Source organism: Molothrus aeneus, chromosome 11 (genome assembly GCF_037042795.1).
Source record: "Molothrus aeneus isolate 106 chromosome 11, BPBGC_Maene_1.0, whole genome shotgun sequence".
NCBI lineage: Eukaryota > Metazoa > Chordata > Aves > Passeriformes > Icteridae > Molothrus > Molothrus aeneus.
Genome location: NC_089656.1, coordinates 21,239,200 through 21,256,743, shown reverse-complemented (window position 1 = coordinate 21,256,743; position 17,544 = coordinate 21,239,200). Strand labels below are relative to the sequence as shown.

Below are 17,544 nucleotides of genomic sequence, written 5' to 3'. Positions count from 1 at the left end.
CCATGTTGCTCTCACTTTTCCTGGTGGGAGAAGCCGCCAGGGTAGCTGAGCTCTGGGCTGGACTGACAAGTGCATCCGGCCTTCCCTGGCAGAGACTGCTGCCTGAGGCTAGGCCCTGGGGCAGGAGGGAAGGCAGTGATGGTGCTGGGTGCCAGGACACAGCTGTTTTGGAGATGGCTGCAAGTCATGTCCTCTTAGCTGTGGAAAGGGCCTGATCAAAGGTGCTGCCGTTTGTTGGTTTTGTCTCTGGGATCTCTGGTGCTGACTTTTCCTTCACCCCGAGCTCACTGCAGTCATCTCGGGCTTTTCCTGAGCAACAGCTCGCCCTGCAGAAAGCATTCCCTCAGCAGCCTCTCACAATCCACGCTGCAGAGCAAGATTGCACAACAGCACTTCACCAAAATTGTTTACGGCTGGTGGGAAACTTGGCACACTGGCTTCCTGTCAGGGCTTGGCAGCTTCCCGGGAGCCTGGTGCTAAGCAAGGTGGGCCTGTTTGTACTCTTCCTGCTGGGAACTATGCTGGCTGCAGGCACCAGGGGTAGGCGATCTGGAGCCCACGCGCTGCGCCAGGGCGAACGAGGTGGTGAGAAAAGGGGCGAGGAGGCAGCCCCAAGCAGAAATGACCTGCAGGAGGAGACTATTATGAGCTGTCCGTCCTGCTGTCCCCGCTGTCCGTCCGGGACTCCGCGCCCATGTGACCACGGGGAGGTTGCGTAGCCGGAAGTCCGCTCCGGCAGGGGGCGCGGCCTGTCGGCACTCTATGGTGGCAGCTCTGCCATAGGCTCTGCCCGCCGTCTCTATGGTGCGCGAGGCTAGAGCGGCTCCTCCCGCCGAGCACTGTGGGGCGGCTATGGCGGCGCTCTGGGAGCCGCGTTACCGGCGTTGAGGGAACTGCGGGGCCCGCGCAGCGCTGCGGCCACGATGGAGGCAGGCGAGGAGTCGCTGCATCGGCTGTCGGGGACGGGCCCGAGCGGCGAGGCGGGCGGGCTGGTGCTGCGGGCGCGGGGCGCCGAGCAGCACGTCTTTAAGGCCCCGGCCCCGCGCGTCTCCCTGCTGGGACTGGACGTGCTGGCCGCGCAGAAGCGGCGGGAGCGGCAGGAGGAGGCGGCCGGGGGGAAGCGATCCCGTGTCGCATCCTATAAGGACTGGGAAGAGGGCCGTGACGAGGCGGGCAGCGCCGAGGAAGAGGAAGAGGACGAGGCCAACCGGAGCGACCGCAGAGCTCGCAGGAACAGGTGGCGTTTGCAGGGGGGCTCCGGGTGCCGGCGCTGGCGCGCCCGGCCGGGCTGGCAGCGCAGGGTGGGCACAGTCGGTGACAGGCGGGCCTGCGGCCGCTGGTTTGGAGGGAGGGAGACTGCGGGGACTGCGGGTCCATGCAGCACAGACTCCGACTGGAGCTGTGCGGGACCAGCCGAAGGGCATCTGTTGCTCAGCATTTCTGAGCATTTCTCCTCTCTGCTCTGCCTGTCCAGACATTACCGCTCAGTCCACGTGGAGACACCTTCCTACACAGGGGGTGTAAGCGAGGAGTTCTTGGAGCGCAGCCGGCAGCGGGAAAGGGAGCGGCGGGAACATGGAGTCTTTGCCTCCTCCAAGGAGGAGAAGGAGCGGAAGAAGGAACGCAGTAGGGATCGGGACCACGATCGTAAACGAGACCGTGGTAATTGCTCAGAGACCTTTGCGTGCTTCTTGGTTTGGGTCTGGGTTTGTCCTTTGCCTTTTTTGTAGCCTTTACTAATGTTTGTGGTGATTGAACAGGCAGCAGACTTGCGAAGCCTGTTTGTGCAATAGGCACCTGATCCTATTTTGTTTTTGCAGAGGAGCGGGACAGGAGTCATCACAGCAGATCAGAGAGGGACGGCTCATCAGAGCGGAGCAGCAGGAGGGGTGAACCTGAGAGCCCCCGACATCGGCCCAAAGGTAGGAGCGGGACCTGCTAAAACTCTTTTGTGAGACCTAACGGAGTTTGGATTTTTTTATGCTTGGAGTTTTTTCTGCTTCCTCCTGTTTTTGCAGGACACGGGTGATAGAAAAGCTTGTACCTTGTAATGTTTGTGGTTGAGGCAAGCATAAAACTCCCAGCTCAACTCGGATCTGGGAGCAATGTGCCAGCTGTGCGTGTTTGAAACTCTGGCAGATCTTAGCAGAGATCTCGGTGGGGTCTGCTCTGGGTCTTTGTGATGGAAATATGATCCTTTGAAATTCCTTGGAATCACTAAGTCAGTCCCTTCTCTTAGAGGGAGGGCCAGTGGGTATCCTCTCTCCATGCTCCTTGAAAGACGTTAGGTGGCTCCAGGTGCCCAGAGCTGCTGCTGGAACAACAGGTGTCAAACCCCATCTCTTGTACCAGATGCAGCCACACCGTCTCGCTCCAGCTGGGAGGAGGATGATGGTGGCTACAGCAGTGCCCATCGCTCACAGTGGGAGTCTCCATCTCCCAGCCCTTCCTACAGGGACTCAGAGCGTGGCCACCGGCTGCCATCGCTGCGGGACACGGACCGGCGGGAGCGGGACAGGTACCGCGGCCTGAGGCTGTGCTCTGGGCTATGGGGCTGCAGAGGGGACTCTGTGTGTGTGAGAAGGCTCTGGCTGGGCACCAGTCCGTGCCACCTGCTGTGTTTCAGGTCTGTGAGGAGCCGGTACTCTGATAAGACGCCGTTACCGACCCCATCATACAAGTACAACGAATGGGCTGATGACCGGAGGCACCTGGGGGCCACACCACGCCTGTCCAGAGGGAGAGGTGAGCAATCTGGGCTGAGCTGCCTGGGGTGGGCAGTGTGGAATCCCCTTTCCTGTGGCACAGAGTTCGAGTTTCCTTGGGAACATTCTGGGCTCTCTGGCTCACCCCAGGGCGGCGCACAGAAGGGGAGGAGGGCATTGCCTTTGAGACAGAAGAGGAGCGGCAGCAGTGGGAAGACGACCAGCGGGTGAGTCTGGCACGGGCCAGGGGCTTGGGGCCTCCTGGATGGGGATGGGGATGGGCAGAACTCAGTGCTGCACCTCTCCCTTCCCAGCAAGCTGACCGGGACTGGTACATGATGGATGAGGGCTATGATGAGTTTCACAACCCTCTGGCTTACTCCTCTGAGGAGTACGTGAAGAAGCGTGAGCAGCACTTGCACAAGCAGAGGCAGAAGCGGATCTCGGCACAGCGGCGGCAGATCAATGAGGTAAGGCCAAGACGCAGGGTTGGCTGCTCTGAACACGTGGGGTTTGCTGCCTCTTGAAAGATCCACTTGTTGAGCCCTTGCTCCCAGGTGGAGAAGGACACTCTTGGGCCAGGCTGAAGGAGTGCTCAGAGGGAAACTGTGGTTGAGTTCCCCTGGAAAACCCAGCCCTGCAACTCCTGTATGGGCAGAATTCCCAGTTGGAGTGGCTGGTGGATTGCAGTGTCCAGGGTAGCAGAAGTGCAGAGGACCATGCTCCTGCTGTTCTAAGTGCGAGGTACATTACTGGGGCTGTCTGCTGTTGGCCCTGTGGATGCTGGAGACAGCTGCTCTTTTTACATGAGCAGGATGGTGTCCAGGCTTCCTGATGTATTCTGACTGCCTTGCAGGCAGTGTCTGTCCTGCATTTTCTTGGGGACAAACCTGTTGACCATGTGTTTCGTGTGGGTAGTTTCCTGTACTCTACTCTTTCCAATTACTGTTCCTTCCCTTTTGCTTACTTTGAGGCTCACTAGGTTTGAACCATCCTGTTGCCAGTGCAGAGCCCAGGCCCAAGCTTGGTGTTCTAGTGTGATGTCTGTGGCTTTTTGTGGGGCTTCATTGTGTTTCTGGTACATTGTTTCCTGCAGGATAATGAGCGCTGGGAGACAAATCGCATGCTGACCAGTGGTGTGGTCCATCGGATTGAGGTGGATGAAGATTTTGAGGAGGATAACTCTGCTAAAGTGCATTTGTTGGTGCACAATCTAGTGCCTCCTTTCTTAGATGGAAGGATTGTCTTCACCAAGCAGGTAGAGACTGTGGCTGAAGGCACTGATGGCAGGGAGCCCTGTACATGTGAGGCCTTTTTAGTAAAGCAATGCCTTTTCTCTGCAGCCAGAGCCAGTCATCCCTGTGAAGGATGCCACCTCGGATTTGGCCATCATCGCTCGGAAAGGCAGCCAGCTGGTGCGCAAGCACCGGGAGCAGAAGGAGCGTAAGAGGGTATGCTGTAGCCCTGTGCCTTACTGCCTGCTGTACACCCTATGTAGTTCCTCAGAGCTTTGTTTGGACTCTGCAGCATTCAGGCTTTGGCAGCAGGGACGATAAGGAGTTCATATTTTTGTGACCTGGGACATCGTAGCAGCCCAGCTTACTGCATTGCCTCACAGCAGCGGTTGTGGTGTGATTTTCTTGTGCGCTGCCTTAGGACATGAATCACCATGCATTTGAACATTTGGATTATGGGAGAAGGAAGCAGGTGAAAGAATGCCAGGTAGCTTAGGGACTGTCAGCAGGCAGTATGGCAGCAGGATTTACCTTGTCACGTCTCAGCAGAAGAGTTGTGAGGAGAAGTATGGGGTAAGGTAGCAGGTTAGTTTTTGGGAGTGTTTTCTAGGGACTTTTTCTAAAGCTCACGTAATAGCAGTGGGGAAAGTACAGGTGTGTTCCTTGTACATTGAAACTGGGCTGGATTTGACCTACTTAAATTATGAGTGGAATGGTGGTGGTAGCTATATTGGCAGCAGAGATGGGAGAAAAGCCTGTTAGCGCTTGGCAAGGGCAGGAAGATTATCTCTGGTTCACATCTGTTTAGGTTTAATGGAAGGGTCAGCAGCTGGAGCTATTTTCTTAGGAGGCAGTTGGTAATCCTTTGCCTGAAGTCTCTGTATCTATCTCAGTGCCTTAAAATTCTGCTTTAGTTCATTTGGAAGAGGGGAACCTGATGTAGGAGTGGAGTGTGCATTCTGCATTGGGGAACTGGGGTACTAATATCCTTTTCTTAGTCTTAGGAGTAGGATTGGGGAAGAATTTTGTCTGTGTTTGCTGTGGCAAAGTTATGCTGTTCGCTCTACTTCCAGGCTCAGCACAAGCACTGGGAGCTAGCAGGCACCAAACTGGGAGACATTATGGGGATCAAGAAAGAGGAGGAGAAGGACGAGATGGTGACAGAAGATGGCAAAGTGGATTATAAGTAGGGGCTTGTTCTGAATTACCCTGCTCAGCTGGTAACGGGGGCTACGGGCATAGCGAAGTGTGTGGAGAGGCAGTTTCAGGACTTGCGGTGTTTCCTTAGAACAGAGCAGAAGTTTGCTGAACACATGAAAGAAAAAAGTGAAGCCAGCAGCGAGTTTGCCAAGAAGAAATCGATCCTGGAGCAGAGACAATACCTGCCCATCTTTGCTGTACAGCAGGAACTGCTCTCCATCCTCAGGTATGGCTGCCAGGGCATCCCCAGGGCATTGGCCTACGTTTGGGAGCTCCGTTGAGGAATTGTAGAATCATGACCATTGGGAAGCTGTACTCTCAGGAAACAAAACCCATTGCTTTGTGTTTGCTCAGCTCTCCCACCTGACTAGGATGATGCTTAGCTAGAGAACACAAGAGCCCTTCTTTGAAGGTGTATGAAGAAATACCTTTTCCTTTCCCTCAGAGACAACAGCATTGTGATCGTGGTGGGGGAGACAGGGAGTGGGAAGACAACTCAGCTGACACAGTATCTCCATGAGGACGGCTACACTGATTATGGCATGATCGGCTGCACACAGCCCCGTAGAGTGGCTGCCATGTCAGTGGCCAAGCGGGTCAGCGAGGAGATGGGGGTGCGTCTGGGGGAGGAGGTGAGTCTGGAAGGGAGTGCAGGGGTGCCACCCCATGACAGAGAGTGCATGGGACTGTTGGAAGACTGCTGGTATCTCTGCCCTGCCAGGTGGGCTATGCCATCCGCTTTGAGGACTGCACGTCTGAGAACACGGTGATCAAGTACATGACAGATGGGATCCTGCTCCGTGAGTCGCTGCGGGAGGCTGACCTGGACAACTACAGTGCCATCATCATGGACGAGGCACACGAGCGCTCGCTCAACACTGACGTGCTGTTTGGGCTGCTCCGGGAGGTGGGTGTGATCCTGGGCTGTGACAGCAGCAGGGGCCACATCATCTGGGACAGCCCTTCTCTGACAGGACTAGGAGAGGGAGGCAGAGCTGCCACATCTCTGCACTTAACTGCTCCAGCATCCTGGTCCTTGGATCTGGGGGGTTCAGTTTTCTGTAATCCTACCAGAGTCTTGCTGGCTAAATGTCAGAACTGCCTATACCAGAGGACTTTGCTGGATTAAGGTTTCCTGGACCGAGGCTGGCGGGTCTTTTCAACTGCACTGACCATAGAGCATCAGTGTTGCCTGGCATGCACAGCCAGTGCCTCTGGAGTACAACAGAAGCTCTGTCCTGTGCCATTGTCTCAATAAGAATGAAAACAGCCCACAGCCATGCATAAATGTGCCTTATATTGTTCCTTTCATCTGATTCCTAGGTGGTCGCCCGACGCTCGGATCTGAAGCTTGTTGTTACTTCGGCCACCATGGATGCAGACAAGTTTGCCTCCTTCTTTGGAAACGTTCCCATTTTCCACATTCCTGGGCGAACTTTTCCTGTGGATATTCTTTTCAGCAAGGTGTCGTTACTTTTGTGGATGGAAATGCTGTTGGCAGGAGGGGGTTGTGACCTAGCTGTACTGTTTCTGAGGGAGACACACAGGACAGGGGAGGAGCGGCTATGGTGTGCTACAGTCTTGTACGTAGGACAGGGCAGGTAAGGATACTGGTCCATATTAACCTGGGCTGTGCTGTTCAGACCCCACAGGAGGATTATGTGGAGGCTGCAGTGAAACAAGCCTTGCAGGTCCACTTGTCTGGTGCTCCTGGAGACATCCTCGTCTTTATGCCTGGCCAGGAGGATATCGAGGTGAGTTGGAAGGACAGGCACTATCCTACCCCCTCGTTTCAGTCTGATGTTTTCACCCCTCTTTGTGTCTAGGTGACCTCAGAGCAAATTGTGGAGCACCTTGAGGAGCTGGAGAAGGCACCTGCTCTTGCTGTACTGCCAATCTACTCTCAGCTGCCCTCAGACTTGCAGGCCAAGATCTTCCAGAAGGTGCTGATGTGTGCTTTGTGATTAGGGTGGGGACAGGGAAAACTGGAGCAGGAGACAGTACAGAGCAGGAGTGAGAAGTGTAGATATATGTTAGTATTGTACGTGGAGGGTGAGAGAAAGCATGTACCACACCCCACTTCCCAGGAGTCACCCCCATCCATCTGCCGCTCTGCACTCGTCCTCAGTGGAGCAGAGCCATGCCCAGGGGTGTGACTGACATGCAGTGTGCTTGCAGGCTCCTGATGGGGTCAGGAAGTGCATCGTTGCCACTAACATTGCAGAGACCTCACTGACAGTGGATGGTATCATGTTTGTGATTGACTCTGGCTACTGCAAATTGAAGGTGAGCCAGGGTTTTCTATACTGTCTGTCTCTGGTTTCTGGGGTAGGTTGAGGGAGTTCTGAGGTCACGATCCAGCCTTCCTCTTACTTCTGTGTGACTTTCTTGTGCCCTGAAGGTTTTCAACCCCCGTATAGGCATGGATGCACTGCAGATCTACCCCATCAGTCAGGCCAATGCCAATCAGAGGGCTGGCCGAGCTGGCCGGACAGGCCCAGGCCACTGTTTCAGGTAGGCATGTCACTGGTGTTCCTGTTGTATCCTCAGCTTGGCATCAAGTTTTGTAGATCTTTTTCTCACTGGAGCTGTTCATTATCTTGAACTTTGGTGAGGGTGTGGGCAGTAGGCAGGCCTGAAGGCCTTCTCTGGACCCAGTCCTTCAGCAGAGAAAAAGATGTGCTCCACTTTCTTCCTATGCCCATCTTCACTTGTGGCTGGTCTGCCCTGGATGCCATTGAGATAAGAACCAAGCCAAAGGCCTTTCCCCAGCTATGCTGTGAGACCAGGGAGGGGCTGTGCTTGGGCATGTGCTGTGCTGCAGCCCAAATACCCCAATGTGATGGGGAGACCCCACTTTTGCTGGACTGTTAGTGGCTCCCCAGAGTCCTACTGTTGGGTGCAGGGTTGCTGCCCTGTGCCAAGCTGGCGCATCTGTAAGGAGCGCAGTGGCCGAACAGGAGGAGCATGCTCTTGGCCTCTCTTCCCAGGCTCTACACCCAGAGTGCCTACAAGAATGAGCTGCTGACGACCACGGTGCCTGAGATCCAGCGCACCAACCTTGCCAATGTAGTGCTATTGCTCAAGTCCCTGGGTGTGCAAGACCTGTTGCAGTTCCACTTCATGGATCCGCCCCCTGAAGACAATATGCTGAACTCCATGTACCAGCTGTGGATCCTGGGGGCCCTGGATAACACAGGTATTGGCAGCTGGGGTAGGCTGCCAGCCCATGGAACTGGGGCCTGCCCAGCTGCTGATCAGTGATCCCTGTTCTGTTCCTACAGGTGGTCTGACTTCTACAGGGCGCCTCATGGTGGAGTTCCCACTGGACCCTGCACTCTCCAAAATGCTTATTGTCTCCTGTGACATGGGTTGCAGCTCTGAGATCTTGCTTGTTGTCTCCATGTTGTCGGTGCCTGCCATCTTTTACCGGCCTAAGGTATGAGATGCTGCTGTTCCAGCAGCTCAGGGCCCTTCCCTGCCCTTTGACTAACCCATGTTCTTTGCTTACCCTTCAGGGCCGAGAGGAGGAGAGTGACCAAGTGCGGGAGAAATTTGCTGTTCCAGAGAGTGATCACTTGACTTACCTGAATGTTTACCTGCAGTGGAAAAACAACAGCTATTCTACCCTGTGGTGCAATCAGCACTTCATCCATGCCAAGGCCATGCGGAAGGTGAGGCTGTGGCTGTAAGGCTGGGGGAGACAGCCTTGTGCAGAAGAGGGATCTGATCAGCACACACCTTTGCAGGTGCGGGAGGTGCGTGCCCAGCTCAAGGACATTATGGTGCAGCAGCGCATGAGCCTGGCATCCTGTGGTACAGACTGGGATGTTGTCAGGAAGTGCATCTGTGCTGCATATTTCCATCAGGCTGCAAAGCTGAAGGTGAGAGGTGTCTGAGCTGCCTGGGGACTGCAAGGGAACAGCAGCCTGGGAACAGGTGGCCTAAGCACACTTGTCTTTGCAGGGTATTGGGGAGTATGTGAACATCCGCACAGGGATGCCCTGCCACCTGCACCCCACGAGCTCTCTGTTTGGCATGGGCTACACACCAGACTACATTGTGTACCATGAATTGGTTATGACTACCAAGGTGAGCTTGAGCTGAGGGCTAGCAGGAAGGGTGATGAGTGCTCCAGGGGAGATGGGAGGGCTTTGCTGTGAGACTGAGATCAGTCTGAGTGGCAGATATCAGCTTTTTCCATCTATACCAATTAGACATGTTTGTGTCATCTGTTTGTCCCTTCCCCGTTATTTTTCTCTGGTTTCTGTGGGATATGTTTGATCCTCCGTATGGTCAAATCCAACCTGTAGCAGTTTCTGAGGCCAGGAGGAATTGTCTGGAAGGGGTATGGTCTCAGCCTGAGAAGTGCCATCAGCAACTGGCGAGGAATGGAGCTGCTGTGGCTCTAGGAATGGTGCCTAGGCCCCAAGAATGCCATCCTGCTATCCTAGTCTGTTTGTCCCTGCAGGAGTACATGCAGTGTGTCACTGCTGTGGATGGTGAGTGGCTGGCAGAGCTGGGTCCTATGTTCTACAGTATCAAACATGCTGGCAAGTCACGCCAGGTAAGTATTCTGTCCTGGATGAGCTGGCAAACTGCAGGCCCTCTGCATTCTGCTGCTGTGTGTGTGTTTTGACATGAAGGGAGCAAGCTTGTGGGCCTACAGGGAGTCTGCTGTCCCTGACCTGCTGCTGCCTTGCTCCAGGAGAACCGGCGCCGTGCCAAGGAGGAGGTGTCTGCCATGGAGGAGGAAATGGCTTTGGCAGAGGAGCAGCTGCGTGCCCGCCGGGAGGAGCAGGAGCGCCGTAACCCGCTGGGCAGCGCAAGGTGCGTGATAGCCCTGCCTGCCCATGGCTTGCCTGCTTCCCTGTGGGAGTTCAGGTGCAGGAAAAGGTTGCATTTTCCATTAATTGCCCTTGTCCTCTTTGACAGATCTACTAAAATCTATACCCCTGGGCGAAAGGAGCAGGGGGAGGCCCTGACGCCACGACGCACCCCAGCCCGCTTTGGTCTCTGAGAAGGCACAACCTGTTGCTTTGAGGCCTAAGGTGGTGCCCACCTACCCTAATCAATGTATTCTGAGGTCTCTACAGCTTGTAGCCCTGGAAGGCTTTGGTGCTTGGCACTAATTTTATTACAGAACAGAAAGAATTTTATTTGTTTAAAGGTTGTCAGTCTAGTCCTTGCTTTGTTTTGTGCTGCTTCTTGTCCTGGAAGAGGTAGCTCTGGTAGCTCTACCTCCTGGTGGAGGTAGCTCTGCAGAGTCACACAGGGCTGGTGCTGTCAGGTTGTTGCTCTGTAGAACCTGGAACAGGGCACAAAATTTAATTGACCTGGAGGACAAATACAGCCTGTCCCTGTTTTGAGCCTGACCTATACCCCTGCAAAGGCAATTTTCCCACAGCCCATGCCCTGGACAGGCAGCTGGTGCCCAGCTGTCTCTGCACAGCTGGGACCATCGGCCCGGCCCTGTTTCAGGCCAGGCTGTGCCAGGAATTCTGCTCACTTTTTCAGCTGCTCACACTTGGGCTGCTCAGGTGTTCTGAACCTTAGGTGCGGGTTCTCCTCCTACATCCTGCCTAGTGTGTCTTGAATGCCTGTTTGTATCCTGCACCTGCTCTGTCACCTTGCTGAGTTCTTCCTTAAGGAAAGACAGTTGCAGACAACCAGCTCCTCTTCTCTCAGAGCCAGAATTTGCTCACTGTCCAGGTGTAGCTGCTGCCAGTGTTGGACTAGGCTGCTCAGTTCCTGCAGCTTCTCCTGGAGGGAGTAGGTCTGCCCATGGCACAGTAAGAGACACAGGCTGAGCACAGACTCCTGATCTTTCACAGGAAGACTTGAGACATCCTTACCTCCTGTTTGCTTTGCTCCTTGAAGGTCTGCATCCTTCTCAGCTCCCGATGAAGCTGTTGCCTGTGTGTCTTGTAGGCTGCAATCTTTTCCGCCTGCTTGGTGCTCTCTTGCCGAGCTTGGGCCAGCTCTGCCTGGAGGTTCTCCATGTCCTGCACCTGCCAGCAAAGCTGTGGGGCAGAGAGCGTGGTTGGCCATGGTTGGGCCTCTCCTGGAGGCAGGAGAGGGGTCTGGGACTGAGGCTGCATCTCTGTGCTGTTGTGCCTTGCCCTCACCTGTTGCTGCAGCTCTGCCACTTTTCTGTGTAGGCCTTGGATGGCTTCGTTGGTTCTGCTGAGCTGCTGCAGACTCTGTTGCTCCTGGGCCTGGGTGGCTCCCAGCTGCTCCTGCAGCCGGGCTGGGCTGTACTGCAGGCCTTGACTCTGTTTCTGTGCCCCCAGCTGCAGAGAAGGCAGTGTGTTGGTGGGTTGGCCTTGTGCCATGTGCCCTGCCCTGAGCACAGGCACAGCTGCCCTCTGTGAGCTGCAGGATGCTCAGGGCTGTGTGAGGTGGTGGGGGCAGGCTGGCATTGTTGTCTCCCACCCTCTCCCAGGGCTTCTGGGGGAAGGGGAGCAGGGGTGAGCCCTGCAATCTGGTTGTCATGGCTCCTGTGCCCCCCTGGCTGTACTCCCCTTGCTCCTAGGCTTGGTGTAGTGGCTGGGGGGCTGCTGGCACTAACCTGCTTGACCAGCTCTCTGCTTTCCTGTGGGATATCATGGCTGGTGCCAAAATCACTGTGGGCACCCAAGCAGGAGGTAACCTCTGTCTCCACTGCCTGGTCCTTCAGGTGGAGGGGTGCATCACTGACCTGTGAGTACCCAGCAGGGTGTGGGATCACCCTGTGCCCCTGTTGTGTAGAGCTGAGGCTGCAGAAGGAACCTTCTGCTCAGCTGGGTGGGCTGTGCCAGCCAGGCTTGTCATGTGGCTAGGCTGCTCTGTACAGGTGGAACTAGAGCCACATGTGGCTGGCAGGATGTTCTCTACCCTCCCCTAAGGGGTCACCAGGTGTTTGCACAGGCTGCAGGGCAGGCAGGGTGCCTAGCCTGTAGTGGAGTGGCAGTGGGGGACACATGCAGCTTGGTCTGTGGCCGCTGTGCCAGCACTGGTACCTTGCCCATCAGTGCCTGGAACTGCTGCATCAGAATGACCAAGTCCTGGTGCTCCTGCTCCACTGCACACTCTTGCTCCTGCACCTGGACCAGCTGTTTGTGGTTTGTGCCCCTGCAGAAGTCCAGGTCCAGTTGCAATGCCTGTATCGTGGTTAGCACCTCAGCTGTGTCCAGATCTTCCTGCTGTGTGTCCTGGCATGCTCTGGGCTCCTGCTGTGGCTCCAGTACCAATGCTTGCCTTTGGCCCTAGGACAAGGCATGAGCAGCATCTGTCCAGCTCACCACTGTAGCCAGCCCATCTTGCAGCTCCTATGTGGGCAGGCACTGGGGCTGGACAATGCTGGCAGTCCTTGTATTGTGCAGAGCAACAATGGACCGTGTTGCCAACGGGTGGATGCAGTCCTTCCCCACCAGGTAGCACTGCCCCATGTGTGTGCATGTTCTGACAGTTCCTTTGGGCTCACAAATAGCCAAGCCCCTGACACCACTGGCCCTCCACACTGCAGTGAACTGTGGCCACTGTGGGAAATGGTGGCAGTGGGACCAGTGCAGCCACAGGAGGACTGGATCCCCCTGAGCCCTTGTGTTCTCCCCAGACCTGGGGAAGAGGTGTCTGGTGGTGCAGGCAAGGGCTGGTCAGGGCCTCCTGTACCACCTGGCCACCAATCTGTGGCTATGCAACCAGTGCCTGGGTTGAGCATATGGTTGGCACTGCTCACCTTGAGCTGCCAGGCCTCTGTCTCCTGCTGAAGCCGCTGGCTGGAGCTGGTCAGCTCTGGTGGTGTTTCCTTTGCCCCTGGCAGATCTCTACAGGAGCCTTCAGGCTGATCTTGAGGTGCAGAAACCTCTCCGTATGTGCCAAATTTTGGCCACTCTCTCACTGTTGGAAGGACCATAACCTTTCCAGACAACCCTTAGTTCCACAAAGTCACTCAGCCCTACCTGGGGCAGCCCCACCCTCCCACAGTACTGGCACTGCCACTCCCTGTCTGAGGAGCACCTGCTGCCAGCAGGAGAAGCCTAGCCTGGGGCTCCTGGAAAAGTGGGGCAGAGCTCTGTGAGCCCTCTTCTCAGCAGCAACTGGTCCTACTGCTGCCCACAGTCCTCACCACAGCCTTCCTGTGCCATGCTCCTCACCATCTTGTGTCCCTGGCATGCTGTGTGACACTACTCCATATGCCACTGTGAGGTCACCAGGTCCTGGGCATCATCCTCAGGACTGGTCCAGGACATGGCAGCACCCCTGTATCAGGGCAGGGCCTTGCCACCCTCATGGTGCCCTGCTGGGCTGTGGCCAGGGCCAGGTGACAGTGGGGATGACAGTGCTCAGGGCTGTGCCCTGTGCTCAGCCACCCACACAAGGGACAGGGCTGAGGGGACCTACTGCAGGGGCACATCCTGACAGGGCCATGGGCCACAGGCCCCTGGGGAGGCTGAGTGTGCACAGGAAAGGCTGAGAGTGCGTGTCCACTTGTCCTGCCCTGCCTGGGGCCACCCCACAGTGCCCAGGTGGGATCAGTGACACGGGTCTCTGGGTGCCAGTGGTGGTGTGAGCATAGACCTGCTGCTGCCTGCGCAGGTGACACAGGACTCTCTGGGCTGTGTGTGCTCCCTTGCCAACGCTCAGTGCAGTTTCACAGGTACGTGCTTTAACTGGAAATTTCCAAGGCTGAACTGGGCCCAGAAGGTGAACGCAGATGTACCATAGCAGAAATCATCAGTTGCCATGACAACCTGCTCCACCAGCAGGTCACAGTCACGGGTGATGGGATCAGGCACAGCACCAACAGTCCTGTGAGCAGAGCTGCTGAACCCCCTGCTTCCAGAACACAACTGAATTTGGCCACAGTTTCTGCCACTGTGAGGAAATAAAATTTCCCTGCAGACTTCAGTCTTGTTCAGGCAGTGACAGCCAGGGCACAAAGTATCCACAGTGCACGGAGCCTTTATGGGACAAAGCCTCATGCCATGTATGCTGCACTGTGCCATGTTACGTGGTGCCACAGGCAATGCCGCTCTGTACCACAGATGTGCCACACCGTGCTGAGCTGCAAGCAGCGCTTGCCTTGAAGGGTTCAACACTGCTCCAGCTCCTTGTGAGCATGTGGGGCAGCCCCACAGCCCTGACCCACAGCTGCCTGCCCATACTCAGCTGGTGCTGGGAGGATGGGGGATCAAAATTGGCCCCTCTGCTGTGTGAGCGCAGTCCTGGGGGTGGGAGTTGTCTCACTTTAATTACTGCCGTAATGCTACTCTTTTCAGTGCCACCTTAATTGAAATTAAACAGCTGCCATGTTCAGGCTGGGACAAAAGTGAATCCTTTTTCATTCCCCTCCAGTTTAATGAAGACTGACATGCTGGGAGCAAACAAAGGTGATCCAGCTGCTGCCTCTTGCTGGCACATGCGTCAGCAATTACCGGTGACCCTGCGGGCCGGCAGAGACACCCCGAGCACCCCGCAGTTGTCAGCCCCAGGCAGCCCAGCCCTGGGTCTTGAAGAACTCCTGCCCAAAAGGGGTGTGCAGGGAATGGGGTGCCCACAACATGGGGCATGCCAGCACGGGGGTCTCAGTGCCCAGGTTCTGTATCCAGGCTTTCACTCCATCTGTTAAGAAGTGTCTGGCCACCAACCATGACCCAGTGTGGCTCCTCACCCCGCCCCCCCCATGCTGCCAGGGTCCTGCCATCCCTGTGGGCTCACCCAGTTTCAGCCTCACAATGTTCAAAGTCACCAACTAGCCTATGCAGTGCCTCAGCCTCAAGCCAGGGCAGCAATGTCAGCCCAGGAGTCCTCTCCAGTCTCAAGGTTTTTTCTGTTTTAGGACCAGGATTTTGCTTCATGCCATTCAGTACGTTAAAATATGCAAAATGAGGTGCTGCTACAAACCTCATTAACATCCGCCTCCAACATCATTAAGATGTTTCCAAGAAAATTAATTGAGAGACTCATTAAAAATAAATTAAGAAAAATGTGTTGCAGAGCGCCTGCTCCAAGCTCGTAAATCACGGCTCAGAGCTCCAGGCCGCTGCACAGGCAATTAACGCCAGCCAATTTGTTTTATCCTGGCTGCGAAAATTAGAAAGCAGACATGGAGATTAGATTAGGCATGTCTGTCAAGCGGAACTTGGAGTGAATATTTTAGGATACAAAATGGAAATCAGAAAAACAAAGCTGGGACTTCATTCAGGAGAGCTGGAGGGCAGAGTGGCTGGGGTGGAAGGAGGTTTGCATGTTCCCGGTGCCATGGCTGTGTGTCGATGACACCCATCTCGTGACCGTGCCACCACCAGCTCTGTCCTCCCCTGCACGTCACCCATCCTTGGTGGCTGCGCAGACACCAATCACCCTTCTTTGGGGTGCATGAGCTCACAGTGAGAGTGTTCTGAGCTGCTGTGTGACACAGCCCAAGCCAACATGTTGCCCGTATGTGCTGATTACACACTTGGATTAGCAAACAGGGCAGCTGGGTGAGACCACTGCTTGGGCCTCCATCAGCTTTAGGCCATTGGTGCCCCTTTGTCCATCTCCAGTATCTTCCATCACAGGAGCTCAAACCACTTGATAATCATGAACCAAACTGCAGGGCCCCTCTGCAAAACAAGTGCTGTGATCCCTGTTTCACAGAGATGAGCCAAAGAAGACATGACTTAAGGTCTTGTTTGTACTTACCTGAATGCACAAGCAGCTCATGCAGCAGCTGCTGCACTGGTACATCCCAGTAGCGTGTGGGACACACTGGTGGCTGCTCGTGCGGCCAAACATCCAGCTGCAGTGGTGGCACAGCCCTTCGTGGCTGCGGGAACTTGTGTGCTGCCAGTGCTCTTGTGCAGGGGGACCATGGAGCTCTAGGAAAGGTTCCAGAAGGAGTCATGGGCACTGCACAACTCAAGTGCTGTTCTGTGAGGGGTTTAGTGCAGAGCAAGGCGTAGTTTGGTCACACATGAGAATGCAAGATGAAAGTGGGAACAGAGCAGACGAGGCTCTTGTATCAGCAGGCAGAAGTGCACCCCGGTCTGATGTCTGTGAGATGACACAAACCAAACTGAAACTGGAATTCAGCACAGAGAAATGGTTACCCCTTGGCAGAGCAAGTGAACACTGTGGATGGGCCATCCATGGCCACTTGGAACCAAGTCTGGATGGCACATTTCCAGCTCTGTCCACCTATCAGCCCCTGATCCCAAAGCAGACACTGATGCTGGTCCTTTAATGAGGTCCTCACTGCTCTGCTGTCCTGAGCCAGGACTCCCCATCTGCTCATGTTGTTCCACCCCTGCCATGGGCAAGGACACCTTCCACCTTCCAGGGTGCTCCAAGCCCCGTCCAGCCTGGCCTTGGACACTGCCAGGGATGCGGCAGCCACAGCTGCTCTGGGCACCTTGTAGCAGTGGTGGACAGGGGCTGAGAGGGAGCTGAGGTGCCCGAAGGGGCTGAGGGGGAGCTGCGGTGACGGGACTGAGGGGAAGCTGCGGTGCCCCAAGGGGCTGAGGGGGAGCTGCGGTGAGCGGAGCGGGGCTGAGGGGGAGCTGCGGTGCCCCAAGGGGCTGAGGGGGAGCTGCGGTGAGCGGAGCGGGGCTGAGGGGGAGCTGCGGTGCCCCAAGGGGCTGAGGGGGAGCTGCGGTGAGCGGAGCGGGGCTGAGGGGGAGCTGCGGTGCCCCAAGGGGCTGAGGGGGAGCTGAGGTGCCCGAAGGGGCTGAGGGGGAGCTGCGGTGACGGGACTGAGGGGAAGCTGCGGTGCCCCAAGGGGCTGAGGAGGAGCTGCGGTGAGCGGAGCGGGGCTGAGGGGGAGCTGCGGTGCCCCAAGGGGCTGAGGAGGAGCTGCGGTGAGCGGAGCGGGGCTCGGGGGCCGGGGCTGCCCCGGGAGTCCGCAGTGCCGGGCGGCTGCGGCGGCAGCTCGCGCATGCGCGCTGGCAAGCCCCGCTCCGCCTCGTTCCCGCCCGGCAGGGGTCGCTCTCGGCCCGCGCGGCGCTGCCCGTGAGGGCGGCTCCGCACCGAGCACCCCCGGCCGCCCGCCGAGCATCCCCCGGCCATCCCCCGAACAACCTCTCCGGGCGCCCCTCGAGCATCCCCGAGCACCGTCTGGGCACCCTCCTTGCACCACCGGGCACCCTCCTTGCACCACCAAGCACCCCCCGGGCACGCCCCAAGCACCCCTCAGAACCTTTGTTCTGCCGCGGTCCCGGTCGGGGCTGAGCCGGGGGTTCCCGGCCGGCGTTGCCGAGCCGAGGTTCCCAGAGCGGGGCTGTCCCAGGGATGGGGGTGCCCGTGCCGGGGGAGCAGGTGCAGGGAGTGCCGGGCCGGGGCTGCCCGGAGCAGGAGTGCCCGGTGGTGGGAGTGCCCGTGCCGGGTCTGCCCGCTGCTCCCGCCGCAGCTCAGCCTCAGCCCGGGGCAGGCGGAGCGCT

At 56.7% G+C, this 17,544-nt stretch overlaps 2 protein-coding genes across 3 annotated transcripts; one reads left to right on the top strand and one right to left on the bottom strand.

Moving 5' to 3' along the window:
• The first annotated feature begins 317 nt into the window (after positions 1 to 317).
• DHX38 (DEAH-box helicase 38) lies at positions 318 to 10,313 on the top strand. The gene is made up of 26 exons (XM_066557287.1): positions 318 to 1,237; positions 1,475 to 1,662; positions 1,821 to 1,922; positions 2,353 to 2,518; positions 2,627 to 2,745; positions 2,856 to 2,932; positions 3,020 to 3,175; positions 3,802 to 3,963; positions 4,049 to 4,156; positions 5,014 to 5,126; positions 5,229 to 5,366; positions 5,586 to 5,772; positions 5,862 to 6,047; positions 6,464 to 6,604; positions 6,784 to 6,894; positions 6,967 to 7,083; positions 7,319 to 7,426; positions 7,542 to 7,654; positions 8,131 to 8,339; positions 8,425 to 8,579; positions 8,659 to 8,814; positions 8,890 to 9,024; positions 9,107 to 9,232; positions 9,612 to 9,707; positions 9,849 to 9,970; positions 10,076 to 10,313. The coding sequence occupies exons 1-26, from the start codon at positions 924 to 926 to the stop codon at positions 10,158 to 10,160; spliced, it is 3,690 nt and encodes a 1,229-aa protein (XP_066413384.1). The 5' UTR covers positions 318 to 923; the 3' UTR covers positions 10,161 to 10,313.
• On the bottom strand, positions 10,261 to 16,518 carry PMFBP1 (polyamine modulated factor 1 binding protein 1). Of its 2 annotated transcripts, none has more exons than XM_066557288.1 (4): positions 15,812 to 16,518; positions 11,269 to 11,433; positions 10,996 to 11,163; positions 10,261 to 10,448 (listed from the first exon to the last, which is right to left on the bottom strand). In XM_066557288.1, the coding sequence occupies exons 1-4, from the start codon at positions 15,902 to 15,904 to the stop codon at positions 10,320 to 10,322; spliced, it is 555 nt and encodes a 184-aa protein (XP_066413385.1). In that variant the 5' UTR covers positions 15,905 to 16,518; the 3' UTR covers positions 10,261 to 10,319. The 2 variants fall into 2 exon arrangements, with proteins under 2 accessions (XP_066413385.1, XP_066413386.1); XM_066557289.1 differs by lacking the exon at positions 15,812 to 16,518 and adding an exon at positions 12,142 to 12,660.
• Positions 16,519 to 17,544: the final 1,026 nt, after the last annotated feature.

Bases quoted from the DNA above. Each gene is read 5' to 3' on its own strand.
- DHX38 (XM_066557287.1), top strand. From the start codon at position 924: ATGGAGGCAGGCGAGGAGTCGCTGCATCGGCTGTCGGGGACGGGCCCG. The intron at 7,427-7,541 runs GTGAGCCAGGGT...TGTGCCCTGAAG, and splicing joins CTGGCTACTGCAAATTGAAG to GTTTTCAACCCCCGTATAGG. The intron at 7,655-8,130 runs GTAGGCATGTCA...CTCTCTTCCCAG, and splicing joins GGCCCAGGCCACTGTTTCAG to GCTCTACACCCAGAGTGCCT.
- PMFBP1 (XM_066557288.1), bottom strand. From the start codon at position 15,904: ATGTTTGGCCGCACGAGCAGCCACCAGTGTGTCCCACACGCTACTGGG. The intron at 11,434-15,811 runs GTAAGTACAAAC...CCTTCTCTGCAG, and splicing joins TGAGCTGCTTGTGCATTCAG to CTGGGGGCACAGAAACAGAG. The intron at 11,164-11,268 runs GTGAGGGCAAGG...TCTGCCCCACAG, and splicing joins TGGCAGAGCTGCAGCAACAG to CTTTGCTGGCAGGTGCAGGA.